The 14,986-nt window shown below is 35.8% G+C and overlaps 1 protein-coding gene across 1 annotated transcript in view; it reads left to right on the forward strand.

Moving 5' to 3' along the window:
• The window catches only part of MSH4 (mutS homolog 4), a 75,071-nt gene that overhangs the window by 17,450 nt on the left and 42,635 nt on the right, over window positions 1-14,986 (forward strand). The window contains exons 6-8 of the mRNA XM_036026301.1: window positions 2,763-2,878; window positions 3,757-3,930; window positions 12,881-13,053. Of these exons, the coding sequence (XP_035882194.1) occupies window positions 2,763-2,878; window positions 3,757-3,930; window positions 12,881-13,053 (463 nt within the window). The remainder of the gene's footprint in view (window positions 1-2,762; window positions 2,879-3,756; window positions 3,931-12,880; window positions 13,054-14,986) is intronic.

Raw genomic sequence — 14,986 nt, forward strand, 5'->3', positions numbered from 1 at the left:
TTGATCTATATTATAGAATTATTTCAACTTCCCCTGGTAGTATGGATCGCCTCACAATTAGCTTACTACTTTACCCTCTAGCTGTGGGGCTGTGATAGGTAAGTGCTCTGGAATCCTATCCAGCCAGTGCACTTTCCCTTAGGCCATTTCCACCATGTATTATGGTTTATTTCATCCCTTTAGCAAATCTCCTTTTTTTAAAAAATTTTTAAAAAATTTTTTTTTTAGTGGAAGCGGGGCAGCATTGCAGTTGGAATAATTCTGAATCAAGTAGGCAGCATTATAGTTGGAATAATTCCTGATTAATGCAAATTATTTTTACAATATACTGTATTTTGTTATCTTTTTAGACTCATCTTCAATAGTTTTGGAATCAAGCTGAGATTTAGGGTCCAATGAGTTCTTTATTATTCTTAATATAAAGAACTTACATGCAGTCATGTAAGATTTTTTCTGATCCTCCTAGAGATCCTATGTAGTAGCTTTGCTGTGTTTGACTCATTGCTAAAAATGGTCCCTCATGTAAATCTATTGTCTCCATTAGACAAGTCTCTTCCTCTGTTGTTTCTTTCATTCATTATTTTTTAACTTCTTTCCATCATCCTTATTAATGCATACCTCTCCAACTTCCATTATTTTTTTTGATTAAGCATTCTAAGTATTTGGTTATAAATAACCAACTTAAACTAGCTTAAGTAAAAAAGGAAATTTATCGGCTTATTTAAATTGGAAGCCAAATATTTGGATAGATGGTATCCATACTGTCATCCTCACCACCATCTTTTTTTTTTTTTTTTTTTTTTTGTCTGCTGATAAATTACCTCTACAGGGATGTCAAACTCATTTTCACCAGGGGCCACATCAGCCTCACAGTTGCCTTCAAGGGCCAAATGTAATTTTAGAACTGCATGAATGTAACTATGTAACTACTCTTTAACCAGGAGCAAGGAGCTTGGTGCTGCCACCGGGTAGAAACAAGGTGTCAGGCTGGATAAAACAAGGTGGAGGGCCAGATTCGGCCCATGGGCCTTGTGTTTGCTGCCTGTCCTCTATGAGGTCTAAGAAGATTGCTGGTGGTTCCAGGCTAATTCGTCTCAATTAAACCAACTCAGAGAAAAAAAGAAATTTATTCTTCTAGTGTTCACATATGAATTCCAGGGAGGGACCTTGACTGGTTCTGCTTTGTTCATATTCTCTCATGGTAAGCCAAACACTGTTTCTGGAGATAGAGACACTATAACTGACTAACTCCAGGTCATGTACTTATTGCTGTAGGGCACAGAGCACTGTAATTAACAGTCTTACCACAACTGTGTGCAACATAGGATAAACACATCCTCCAAAGGCAAAAACAACAGCTATTCACTATACTTAGGTATAAGGCAAGGTAGCATACTGCTTAAGAATAGAGGAGTTGGACTGTTCTGGTTGCAAATCCTGATTTTAAGTGACTTTGTACAAGTCAGCTTACCTTCTTTGAGCTTCAGTTTTTTTCATCAGTAAAATAGGGACAAATAACAATATCTATCTTCTTCAGAGTTGATTAATATTATATAGGGCTATCCTAAATTATCTTATCAGTAAGATTACATTTGGGCAGGGTCCTGAATGGAATGAGGTAGCAAGTCATGGAACTATTTGGGGTAAAAGTATTACAAGTAGAAGGAAAAATCAATATTATTATTATCATTATCACCACAGTTATCTTTATTAAATAAGAAGCAAAATGAAGTAGAAGGAACATTGACTTTGTAAGTCAAAGATTCTAAATTCAAGTTTTAGCTCTGATGCGTATCAACTGTATGCTAGAAAAGTGACTTGACTTTTCAGAATTTTACTTGTATGGAAATTGTAGTTAATAAGACTTAGGTCATAGGGTTGTTGTCTTCACAGTGACAACTGTTAAAACACTCTTGGCACATAACAAACTACCTATCTGTTTACAATTGTTTTCAGTCTTATAGATTTTTAACAGTCCAGTGTTGGATTACCTTTCTTACTTATTTTTATTCAAAGTAGTATACCTTTTGCTCTACAACTTTATACTGTTTTTTTCTTTTTTAAAAACAAATTCCATTATTGAGTTTATTTTAAATAAATTAAATTCACCTCATGTAGACATCATTTCATAGATTTGACAGGTGGAATTGATATTTTCATCTTAGTCAACTAGCACATGATAAGTATGTCAGGTTGATTATAAAATTTTGTGTGATGATGTGCTGTAGAATAAAATTACTAGAAGGAAGAGACTCTTGTATTTATTTTTTATTATGGTTCCTAACATATTCAGTTAAATTTCATGTGAATATGCTCTAATAAGAGCTATAGGCTATACTGTTGTTCACTTAGCAAGACAGATAAATCATTCTTTTTTTTGTAAATAGCAAAACTTTTTAATTCTGGAAAACATTAAAAATAAACTTTATATAATATTTAAGCTATGTAAAGACGTGTTTAACAAACCAGTTTTGGGCAAGTGCATGAAAATAAATATTGATTTATTATTTTAAAAATATTTATTTATTTATTTTTAGAGAGAACGGAAGGTAGGGGGAAAGAGAGGGAGAGAAACATTGGTGCAAGAGATGTCCATTGGTTGCATCTCACATGCCCCCAGCTGGGGCCTTGGCCCATAACCAAGGCATGTGCCCTGAGTGGGAATCGAACCAGCTAGCTTTCAGTTCATAAACTGCCACTCAGTCCCCTGAGCCACACCAGTCAGGGCTAAAATTTCATTTTGAAATTAAAATTTTTTTCAGAATGTAAATTTCACTACTGTCCAAAGAAAATACTTCAATGAAACAAAAGGATTAGAGTACATCGAACAGTTATGCATAGCAGAGTTCAGCACTGTTCTGATGGAGGTTCAGTCCAAGTAAGTTATAACTTAAGGAAAGTTATAAATGTTTATTTAGTGTAAGTTCTACAAGGGTAATATCTTTTATCTGATTTGTTTTCTGCTATATTTCTACCACCTAGAAAAGTGCTTGGCTTATAATATAACTGATTAATTATTGAAATAGTTAAAATAGTTAACTAAAGTTTGCACACAAGGCCTAACTTTATTTATATAGAATCTCTTCAAATTAGTCATAATCTATTGCCCCCTACTGGTTGTTGCTCACTTTACTTTGGAGTCAACAGCTCAAGTAGCTATTGTAAACTAGAAATGTGAGGGCACAGATGTCAAATACATTTAAAGTTTTGTTCTGTTACTTCGTACCTTTACTCCAAGAAGCTTCAGTATGAGACAGGGAATGATATTTTTGGAAAGGATACTTCTTAGAACATGCTAAATAGATACTTTCTCTGAGCTAGGTTGGACTACTTATTTACTCAGTTAATCACAATGACTATCCTCACTGGGATTATAATGGACTTTCCTATGCCTTGGAACCTCCTGACTAAAGTTCAGAGTCTTTAAACATTGTCTGAATACTAATAATAGTGCATCAAAAATGACACAAATTCCCATTGAATATTGACTTCTAATACATGGTTTATTGGTATCTAATATCCCTTAAGTGTTAGACTTCAGAAAACTGTCTATTTTTATCAAGTTTTATGTTTTGGAGGTAATTTACATAGTTATCAAAAATCAGGGGCACTTAGTGTATTTTTTCTTTGGATTTGAGTAGTGTTATACAAATACTCATAATTTTCCTAATATTAAGGTAAAATACATGTTTCATTTTATAGCAGTTTTTTTTTGTTCTGAAGATTTATAGTGGTGTATCATTGTTCGTGTTACAGGTATTACTGCCTTGCAGCTATTGCAGCTTTATTAAAATATGTTGAGTTTATTCAAAATTCAGTTTATGCGCCCAGATCGCTGAAGATTTGTTTTCAAGGTAGTGAACAGACAGCCATGATAGATTCATCATCAGCCCAAAACCTTGAATTACTAATTAATAGTCAAGACAGTAGGTAAGATCACCCATTTTTTCTTATAAAATATGTTAGTATATTTTATTATATCATGTTTTATATGAATAGTTACTTTATATTTTTAAAAATTGATGGAGAGTGATTGCTGTTGTTGCTGGACTGTTCAGATGTTTCACCAAAATCAGGTATTAAAAAGATACTTGTGGAAATGGCATAAGCATCATGGTGGAGTGAGAGGACTCCATTGTTTCTTCCCTTAAACTGATAGCAAATCAGACAACTATAACTTAATAAATGATCCCCTGCTCAGCATACAAACATGCCTGAAGGATCCATGCATTGGGACATCTGAAGTTGAGCATTTTTGTGATGCAAGATGGGGAACGGACAGGTTTATAGCAGCTGCTGATGCAGTTCAGAGCTTACTGTAACTCCAGTGAGAGCAAGAGCAGAGAGGTCAGGCTTCACACGGTGGCCTGGAGCATAAGACAGGCAGAAGCTGCTTCTTTTTGAGTAAAGGTATGTCCCTTCTCAATTTCCACTGTGGGAGAGCCAGGTAAAAGTGGCTGGGAAACTTTAAACAACACAGCAGTGATGGCCACCATTACTGGAAGGGGGACAGAGCTGCAAGTTGCAAATTTGCTCCCTGCCACCAACTTCCTGGCAGAGCCTGGTAAAGAAAGGTGGGATGCAATGGTCAGGGCCCAAACAATGATTTAAATGACAGGGAATTCAATACTGCAGTTATGAAACAAAAGGATTAGAGTACATTGAACAGTTATGCAACATAGCAGAATTCAGCACCATCCTAAAGAACAATATGATACGTAAGATAACACAGAAAGGCAGTTCAATGAGCTCAGGAATAAAATCAATAAACAGAAGAAATACTTAAAAGAGATTGAAACTATAAGAAAGAACCAACCAGAAATTCTGGAGCTGAAGAACTCAATAAAGGACATGAGGTATTCACTAGAGAGCATTGAAAATAGAGTAAACCAGATGGAAGACAGAGAAACCTAGAAGTGACCCAAACCTAGAAGTGACCCAGGAGGAAGGTGAGAACTAAGTAAAAAAAATTTAAGAGCTGTCTGACTCCATTAGAAAGAGCAACATAAGGATAATAGGTATACCTGAAAGAAGAGAGAGGCAGGAGAGAACAGAGGGCTTACCCAAAGAAATCATTGCTGAGAATTTCCCAGGCCTGTCAAAAGAGTTGGACTTTAGAATAGAGGAAGCTAGCAGAATACCTAACTATATCAATGCAAAAGGACCTACAAGACATTTTATTCAGACTGTCAAAAATCAATGAGAGACATGACCTGTGTGGCTCAGTTGGTTGGGCATTGTCCTGCAAACCAAAAGGTCACCAGTTTAATTCCTGGGCAGGGAACATGCCTGGGTTGCAGGTTCATTCCATGGTCATCAGGTACATGAGGCAACTGATTGATGTTCCTGTCCCTTTCTTTCTCTCTATCCCTTTACCTCACTCTAAAAATAAATAAAATCTTTTTTAAAAAGTCAATAATAAAAAATTCTCAGAACATTTGAGATCTTGCTTTCTGGCATATGTTGTCAGTTTGGCTGAAAGACCCTGAATAGCCAAAAGCAGTTCTTAGAAAAAAGAAAAAATCTAGAGCTATCACACTCCTTGACTTTAAACTATACACAAAGCTACAGTAATCAAAAGAATATGATAGTAGCAGAAGAAAAAAACAGAGCAGTATGGAACAGTATTGAGAGCCCCAAAATAAATCCAAACATATACAGACAACTGATTTTTGACAAAGGAGCCAACAACATATAATGGAGAAAGAAAGTCTCCTTAATAAATGGTGTTGGGAAAGCTGGAAAACCACATGCGAAAGAATACAACTAGATTGCTATCTGGGACCCTACATAAAAATTAACTCAAAATGGGTTAAAGACTTGAATATAAGATCTGAAACAATAAAACACATTGAAGAAAACATAGTGACTAAACTTATGGACTTAGCCTCAGTTGGGTTTTTGTGAAGTTGACCTCAAAGGCAAGGGAAGTGAAAGCAAAAGTAAATGAATGGGACTACACCAAACTAAAAAGCCTCTGCACAGCAAAAGAAACCATCAACAAAACAAAAAAGCAACTGACTGAATGGGAGAAAATATGTGCAAATGATAACTCTGATAAGGAGCTAATATCCAAAATATACAAAGAACTCATACAACTCAAATAACAAAACAACCAACAGTCCAGTTAAAAATATGCAGAAGACCTGAATAGATACTTTTTCAAGGAAGCCATACAGATGGCTGTCAAATAGATGAAAATATGCTCAACATCACTAGTCATAAGAAAAATGCAAATCAAAACACAATGAGATACCACCTCACACCTCTTAGAATGACTGTTATCAATAAGACAAGAAATAAGTATTGGAGAGGATGTGGAGGAAAGGGAACTCTTGCACACTGCTTGTGGGAATGCCAGTTGGTGGAGCCACTATGGAAAATATTCAAGGTTCCTCCAAAAATTAAAAATAGAACTTGCATATGACCCAGTAATTTTACTTCTGGATACGTACCCAAAGAAACCCAAACATGAATTCAAAAAGATATATGCATCCTTAGGTTCATTGCAATATTATTCACACTAGCCAAGACTTGGAAACAACCTAAGTGTTCTTTCATGGATGATTGGATAAAGAAGATACTATTTAGCCATAAAAAGATGAAATATTACCATTTTCAACAGCATGGCTGGGTCTTGAGAAGGTAATGGTTAGTGAAATAAATCAGATGGAAAAGGACAAGAACAGCATGAAACAAAACAAACAAGCAAACTTGTAGATGCAAAAAACAGAATGATGGTTACCATAGGGGAAACCATAGATAGGAGGGAGGGCAATGAGTAAGGTGTATCAAATATATGGTAAAATAAGGAGGCCAGACTTCATGTGGTGGGCACACAGTACACTATACAGACATATTATACAGGTATACATTTGAAACTTATATAATGTTATTAACCAATGTTACCCCAATAAATTAAAAATATATTTGTACTAAACAACAACAAAAAATCCCAGTGCAAAACTAGGCAAAGGATTTCAATAGATTTTTCTCCAAAAAAGATACACAAGTGGCCAATAAGCACATGAGAAGATGCTCAATATCAGTAGTCATTTGGGAAGTGTAAATCAAAACTACGATTATGTACTACTTCACACTCAGCAGGATGGTGATCATCAAGTAAATGCAAAATAAGTGTTGGTTACACTTTGAAGACATTGAAAACCTGGTTCATTGCTTGTGGAAATGTAATATGGTACAGTCACTTTGGAAAACAGTATGATGGTTCCTCAAAAAGTTATACATAGAATTACCATATGATCCAGCAATTCTACTTCCAGGTATGGACCTCAAAAAATTGAAAGCCAGGAATCAAACAGATACTTGCACATCAGTGTTTATGGCAGCATTATTCACAGTAGCCAATAGGTGGAAATAAACCAAATGTTCACCAATGAATGACAATGAATAAACAAAATGAAATGTGTACACACAATGGAATATTAGCTTTAAAAAGAATGAAATTCTGATATATGCCACTGGATATATGAACCTTGAAAAACATGCTAAGTGAAATAAGCCAGACAAAAGGAAAAATGTTTCCTGATTTCACTTATATGAGGTACATAAAATGAGGTACAGAATGATTAGGAGGTTACCAGAGGCCATGGGGAATGGGGAGTTACTCTTTAATGGATATAGAATTTCTGTTTGGGGTGTTGAAAAAGTTCTGGAAATGGATAGTGATGGTGGTTATATAACATTGACAGTATTTCTAATGATACTAACTGTGCACTTAAAATGGTTGAAATGGTACATTTTATGGATTATCTTGATTTAAAAAACTGATACAATTTGTACTCTTTTACCAATCTCTCTGTAAGGTTGGGAAAGGGCACTTGAATTTTTCAGAGAGTGGAAGTTACATGTTCTCTCTCTCTCACACACACCAATAAATATGTGAGGTGATGACTGTGTTAACTTGATGGGAGGAATCTTTTTACAGTGCATACATATAGCAAACCATTGCAGTGTATACTTTATGTTACAGTTTTGTTATGCCTCAATAAAGCTGAAAAAAGATATTGTAGTTAAAATACCACATAATTAAAATAATTAGCCTAAAATATATACTGGACGTTCAAGGGCTTTGTAGTCATTAGAGAAACTAAAAATAAAATGGATCTACTTGGTCTGTGGTGTTTGACTAATTGCTGGTTTTATTGGTGGCCTAAATTGACTCTTAGATTGAATATCAGGATCAAGCCCTAGAATTTACCTCAAAAGGTAATAGGAATATTGATGGTAAACATTAATGAGAGAGAGGGAGAGGTGTAGACAGACACTCACGGACACACACAATGTTTATCTATTTCATCGTGGGAACCTAGGTAAAATAAAAATGTTACTAGAAGATAATGTAAACAACCTGTGGTGGTGGTATAGCAGAGATGTATTAATCTGGGCTCAGTTTGTCACAAAGAATTGATGAACATGTCTTTTCTCTTTAAGGAATGGCAATCTAGAGGAGACACATAGATAGTATCATTAACATGTGTTAAGTACAATGATAAAAGTTTACATTAAAATGTAGGGATCATAGTAAAGAGAGAGTTATTTGGGCTTGGTTATCAAATGGGAATAATGAACAAAGGTGCTCTGAGGGAGGTAATATGTGAGATGTTTTGAAATACAAATAGTTTTCCAAATGAAGAAATAGCAAAGTTTAAGACAGTAAAAACATTAAGTTGTGAAAGAATGATTTTCTATTTTTTTAAAGATTTTATTTATTTTTGGAGAGGGGAAGGGGGGTGTATTTTGAAATATAAATAGAAATTATCCAAATGAAGAAATAGCAAGGTTTGAGATAATAAAAACATTAAGTTATGAAAGAATGATTTTCTTTTTTTTAAGATTTTATTCACTTATTTTTAGAGAAGGGAAAGGAGGAAGAAAGAGAAGGAAGGAGAGAAACATCAATGCATGAGAAATACATATCCCCAGCTGGGGACCTGGCCCACAACCCAGACATGTGGCCTGGCTGGGAATCAAACTGGTGACCTTTCACTTTGCAGGGCAGTGCCCAATCAACTGAGCCACACTGGTCAGGGTTGAAAGAATGATTTTCAATATAACAATATGGTATATGCAAAGAAACTATAAGCTATTTAGTATTACTGATTGGTAAATGTAAGGAGGGAGTTAGTAAGCTTAGAGTAGTTGAGTCTTAGCTTTCAGTAATTAAATACAACTTTAGACATGAGTAAAAGGGACAAATTTTAAATGATTATGAATTTTGGTATTAAGATAATTGAAGGGCATAAAGGGTACTTTAGACAACTGAAATCTTAAACTGCTCAGTGCCAATTTAGAGTCATATTTGTTTAAATATCTCTTGTCACTTCATTGTGCATTATCTTGGCTTCACTGTTGATAACGCGAAATCTGTAGACATTATTTGCTCTTTCAAACTTAGAAATCTAGGGCATCTAATTTTATTATTCATTTTAATCATTAAGAACAGTTTAGATTTATCTTGGTACTGCTGGTACTGCTTTTAGTAAAGGTAACAGTAACATTAATATTATATATACTAACTTTAGTTACCCATCAGTGTAGTGTCCTCAACACCTTTTCAATTCTCCTGTGTCATAATTGTTTAAAATTATAGCCTTTTTAGGAGTTTACATTTATTTGTACCTATTATTCCTTTTCAGCTTAGCAAATAATTAACTTTTCCTATTGCTACATAAAAAGTGTTAAAATAATATCTGGAAAAATTATCCTGCCATTGAATAACATAGGATAACATAGAAAGTCAATGACCAAGCCTGATAATTATTACAAAATACTTTATACTCAGTTTCATTTTGTCACATTTCATAGTTAATAATTGTTTATCATCATGAAATATTGCTTGAGTTCCTGTTATAAATTAAATGATATGATATCTTACCTTCAGGAGGTCATATTATAGTTGAAAAGGAGATATTGAGGTCCTTTCACAAACTTGAGTCAGAGTGTTAGGTTAAAAGGTGGATATTCTGTACACTGAACTATCTGAATAGCTCTAAGGTTTCCGTAGACTTGTCACTTGTTCAGTTCATTGTTTGCTGGTTGATTTCCATGGAAAATGGCAAGTTTGGGCGCGCTCCTCACTTCATTTGTTCCTGTAGAAGTCAAGTTCTCAAAAAATATAAAATAAATAAAAAAAAAGAAATGTGCCTGTGATGAGACATCCCAGCCAGGACACAATTTGAGTAGTTCCCTAAGAATTTGTTTAAATTGATATAACAAAAAGAAAATCAGGTACTTGATGACTAAAACTTAAGAATCATTCTTGTTTTCCTTTCTTTTCTAAATCTAGGTTCAATTATCAAAATATCCTCTTCATTCAGCCTTCAGAGTACATACCAATTCTGGATCATTTCTTATCATTTTCAAGGCTACAACCCTATACCTTCATCATGCTAGCCTGGACTACTATAGTAGCCCCTAAGTTGTCTCTCTGTCTTCTTCTTACTCTCCTACAATTAGTATAGTCTCAACCTAATGGCTAGATAGAGTGTTATGTTTTTAATCCAGAAATAGGATCTTGGAACTCTCCTGCTTAAAACCTTTCAGTATCTCACATTACTGTTAGAATATAGTCCAGACTTATTTTTTAAAGGTTTTATTTATTTATTTTTTAGAGAATGGGGAAGGGAGGGAGAGAAACATTAATCAGTCACCTCTCACACGCCCTCAATGGGGGAACTGGCCTGCAACCCAGTCATGTGTCCCAACCGGGAATCGAACTGGTAACACTTTGGTTTGCAGACCAGCACTCAGTCCACTGAGCCACACCAGTCAGGGTATAGTTCAGACTTTTTCCCAAGGCCTACAAGGACTTCTGTGTCCTGGCTTCTATCAACTAGGTCCAGTGGCACGGCCTTCATGATCATCCAAGCTGGGCACTTCAGGTGTGTGACCCCCCACCTTTGGGTGGGCTGGGTACACCCTCCTGTTGTAGTTGAGTCTTTATTGCTGTTGGTACATCATTGAGTGTGGTTTATCCCAAGCCCCAACCTCTGTGGAGGATCAGCTATGCAAGGACCAACGTCACGGAGCAAGATTTACTTCAGCAGGGCTCTTGTGGCTGCTGAGTCCATCCCTTGAGTGTGTCATTTGTGGAGATGGTTGGGTGGTGCTTTGATGTGGTCTGAAGCTGTCTGCTGAGTGTGCTGGCCATCGGGCCTCCCAGGAGGTGCAGGCCAAGGTCACCTGTGCCCTGTGTTCTGCCAGGGGCCTTCTGGCATGGGTTACAAAGCAATCTGCAGATGGCTGATACTTGTGCTGGGCTTGGAGTTTCCCAGGCAAAGCCAAGCTGTGAACCAGGGCTGGCTGCTGCTAGTACTGGGCCTGGGGTCACTTAATGAGAGGTACAGGGCACAGTGAGGCAGATGCTACTTGTTTGAAAGATTTTGGGAAAGTCTGAACATGAGCCAAGACAAGCCATTTGTATGGTAAAGCTGCTGGAAACAGCTTGGTTGGGCCCCCACGTTAGGTGAGGCAGGGTCATAGGAAATCACCAGATGGGCTGAACGTTGCAAGCCAGGTTGATGGAGACTCAGATTTGGTGCCCACCTGCAGGCTCTGTGGGGGGCGGGGTCTCAGAAAAGGAAAATGACCTCTGCCAGCACTTCAGTCTTGGAGAAAGCTGCCCCTCTTGCTCTTGGCCTGATGCCCTATGATTGAGTTCCTTCCCATATGTCCCTGGTGCCTTTAGAGCTGCTTCCCCAGTGCTGGAGCTCAGGAGTGAATCCTAGTAAATTTCTGCAGGGGTGTCAGGGATGAGGCCTTTAAAAGGAGCCCCTGGGTATTTAGTGATCCTTTGTCTCACTCAGCCACAATTCCCACCGGGTTTTACAGCCAGAAGTTATGGGGACTTCTCCTGGCACTAGAACCTTGGGCTGGGCGATCAGGTGTCGAGCTGGGAATCCTCACACCTCAGCAAGATAGCCCTCCTGAGTTTTATCCACAAGTGTTCCTCATCTCTGCCCCTCCTACTAGTCTTGATGTAGCTTTTTTTTTCTTTATATCTTTAGTTGTAAGGACTTCTGTTCAGCTAGATTTCAGGCAAACCTAAATGATGGTGGTTCTGTAATTCAGTTGTAATTTTGATGTGGTTGTGGGAGACTGCGAGTACTGCATCTACCTACGCCACCATCTTGACCAGAGGCCTGTTTTTCTTTTTTTTTTTTAAACAGTTTCTGTAATTGAGATTATTTTTTTCTTTCCTTTGTAATTCTCTAACTTCTTAAATTAGAACCAAGTGATTATATTAAATACTCATTTTATCAATGTAAAAGTTCTTTCCCCCTCAAGGATTATTTGCTTGGATTTGCAAGGATTATTATTATTATTTGCTTTTCATCACAGGAAAAACTATATTTTTATTATATAAATTATTATTGATATCATGCTGTTATTGATGGAATGCCATGGGTTAGAACATTTTATGTTAGTCTGAATATTAAGAAAATCATTTGTTTAATTTTTTAAATTTTAAATTTTTTTATTTTTTCCATTACCATTTAGTTATCCTCCCATGCCACCTTCTGCCTCCACCCATACCCCTTCCCCCTCCTCACAGTCACCACACTGCTGTCCATATCCATGGAAAAACATGTTAACTGTAAGAAGATACTGTTGATCCTTGTTAATCAAAGTGTGGTTCATGGACTTACAACATATTAGGGAGCTTATTTAAAATGTAGATTCTCAAGCCTCATTCCAGACCTACTGAATCAAAATATGCATGTGATTTGTATGCCTGTTAAACTTTGAGAATCACTACTGTAGATCATAGAATTATTTAATCACAAAGTTAAATTGCAATTTTTTGAATTTTTCTTTTGTATAGCTAATGAAAATTTTCAAACTTGTGTTTTTAAAGGAATAATCACACTCTCTTTGGTGTTCTGAATTACACTAAGACTCCTGGAGGGAGTAGAAGACTTCGTTCTAATATATTAGAACCTCTAGTTGATATTGAAACAATTAACATGAGATTAGATTGTGTTCAAGAACTACTTCAAGATGAGGAACTCTTTTTTGGACTTCAGTCAGGTAAATGAATATCCTCTAATTTTATAAATACAAATTATTATAAAATATACAGTATCCTATAAGGACACCAGTCAAATTAAGGCCCACCCTAGTGACTTCATCTTAATTTGATTACATGTGATCTAATTTCCAAGTAAGGCCATATCCACAGGTACTGGGATTTAGGATTTCAAAATATCTTATTGGGGGATGCAATCCAACCTATAACATGAGGTAAAAGAATTGCTCTTGGTACCTGGCTATTTGTTCATTGGCATAGCAGTGCAATATTCTTAAACCTATAGGTGGAAGGGCAAGTTTTATGCATTGTTCCAAATCCAGTTCCTGGTTTCTAGGAGCTTGGGCTGTCTTCCTTATCCCCATTCCCAAACCACTCCTCCTGGTGTTTGGGAAGCATTTATATCTTGAACAGTTTTCCCTCAGTCCAATTCCCAATTCATTTTAAATAGTCCCTTCAAAATTCTGGCAATATATTGACTGTGACTGTATTTTCAATGTTGTTAAATATATTTACTTTTCAAATATATCCCAGTGTATTTAGTGAAACTTTGGGAAAGGTACAAGGAAACCATTTTTAATTGGTAATCTTTTCTTGGTCATAGCAACATCTTATTGGCTTACTTATATATACCTGTCATTCTGTGTAATACATAAATGCCAGGAATGTTAAGTCATTTAATCATGTAATGATAGTCAAACTCTATCTCTATGTTTTTTCTATCTTGACAGTTTATAGTTTATCCTAGCATGTAAGAAGTAGGGGAACACAAACATACAGCAGGGTAGGAGATTAATTTTTATATTTGATTAAAATATGAGAGTCTGAGTCTCATTAAAGAGCCCAGTACCTACTTTATAATAGGCATTTTTATATGTATTACAGATAAAAAGATAAAGAAGATTAAGCTATAAGTTTCTGTCCTCAAAGATCTTACATTCATGTTAGGGAAACAGAACTCCAGTATATGATGCAATGTGGTAAATGCAGTAATAATTGAGTATTTTATGGGAACACAGAAGGAGGAAATGGGATAAAGATAGAACCCAGTGGGATTCACAGCTCTATCTTAAAGAAATGTGCAGGACTTTGACAAAGAAGAAACCTAGAAATGACTTTCAAGACAAAGGGAACATGCCTGTGTAAAGCATGTTGATGTACAAAGGGATAACAAAAATATTTTTTAGGTATGGTAATGTGGATAAAGATCTGGTATGAGTCCCACTGGCTGTGATCTTGAGTAGTCATTACCTTCTAGATTATACCTGTTTTTCTGGCAAGTTGGAGAAGGTAGAGTCAACATAAGCTCCTACAGTTTTACTTACATTGCTATAAAAAAAACTTACTGTTTTTAAGTTTAGGGTATGGCCATTACTTATTTATGACTTGAAGCCTTGTGGAATGGTAAGAAATGAGAACTGGGGTCAGCTTATCAAGGGCCTTTATATAATACTAAGAAATTTAGATCTTATCATGCAAAACTTAGGGAGCTAACCGTTCGAAACTGAGAGAGTAGTATGATCAAATCCTTATTTTAGAAAAATTGTTTTGGTTGTTTTGATAAATTTGGGAAAAGGAAGAAGAGAGAAAAACAGAAAGGCCAGTTTAAGTGAGAACTTTAAGAATCTAGTGGAATCACATGTAAAATGTCATAATAGCATTATGTCATATTGAAGAATATAAAAGTAGTGTCTACTGAGCCTATTTACTCTAATTTTAAAAAAATAGTTGAAACATAATTTACTGTTGAATGACAAATTAGAAAAGGACACAGTGCTAGAAGTAGACAAACTGAAAATTATCAAAAGACTTGGCAGTTGAACAGAAAGCAAGTGACAAAACTTTTTTAAAAAGAATAACAGGTTAGAACCACTTTGTAAAGTGTCAAGTCTACACAAAATCTTTTGATGTTACACATTATAATGGTAATAATAA

Source organism: Phyllostomus discolor, chromosome 5 (assembly GCF_004126475.2).
Source record: "Phyllostomus discolor isolate MPI-MPIP mPhyDis1 chromosome 5, mPhyDis1.pri.v3, whole genome shotgun sequence".
Taxonomy (NCBI): domain Eukaryota; kingdom Metazoa; phylum Chordata; class Mammalia; order Chiroptera; family Phyllostomidae; genus Phyllostomus; species Phyllostomus discolor.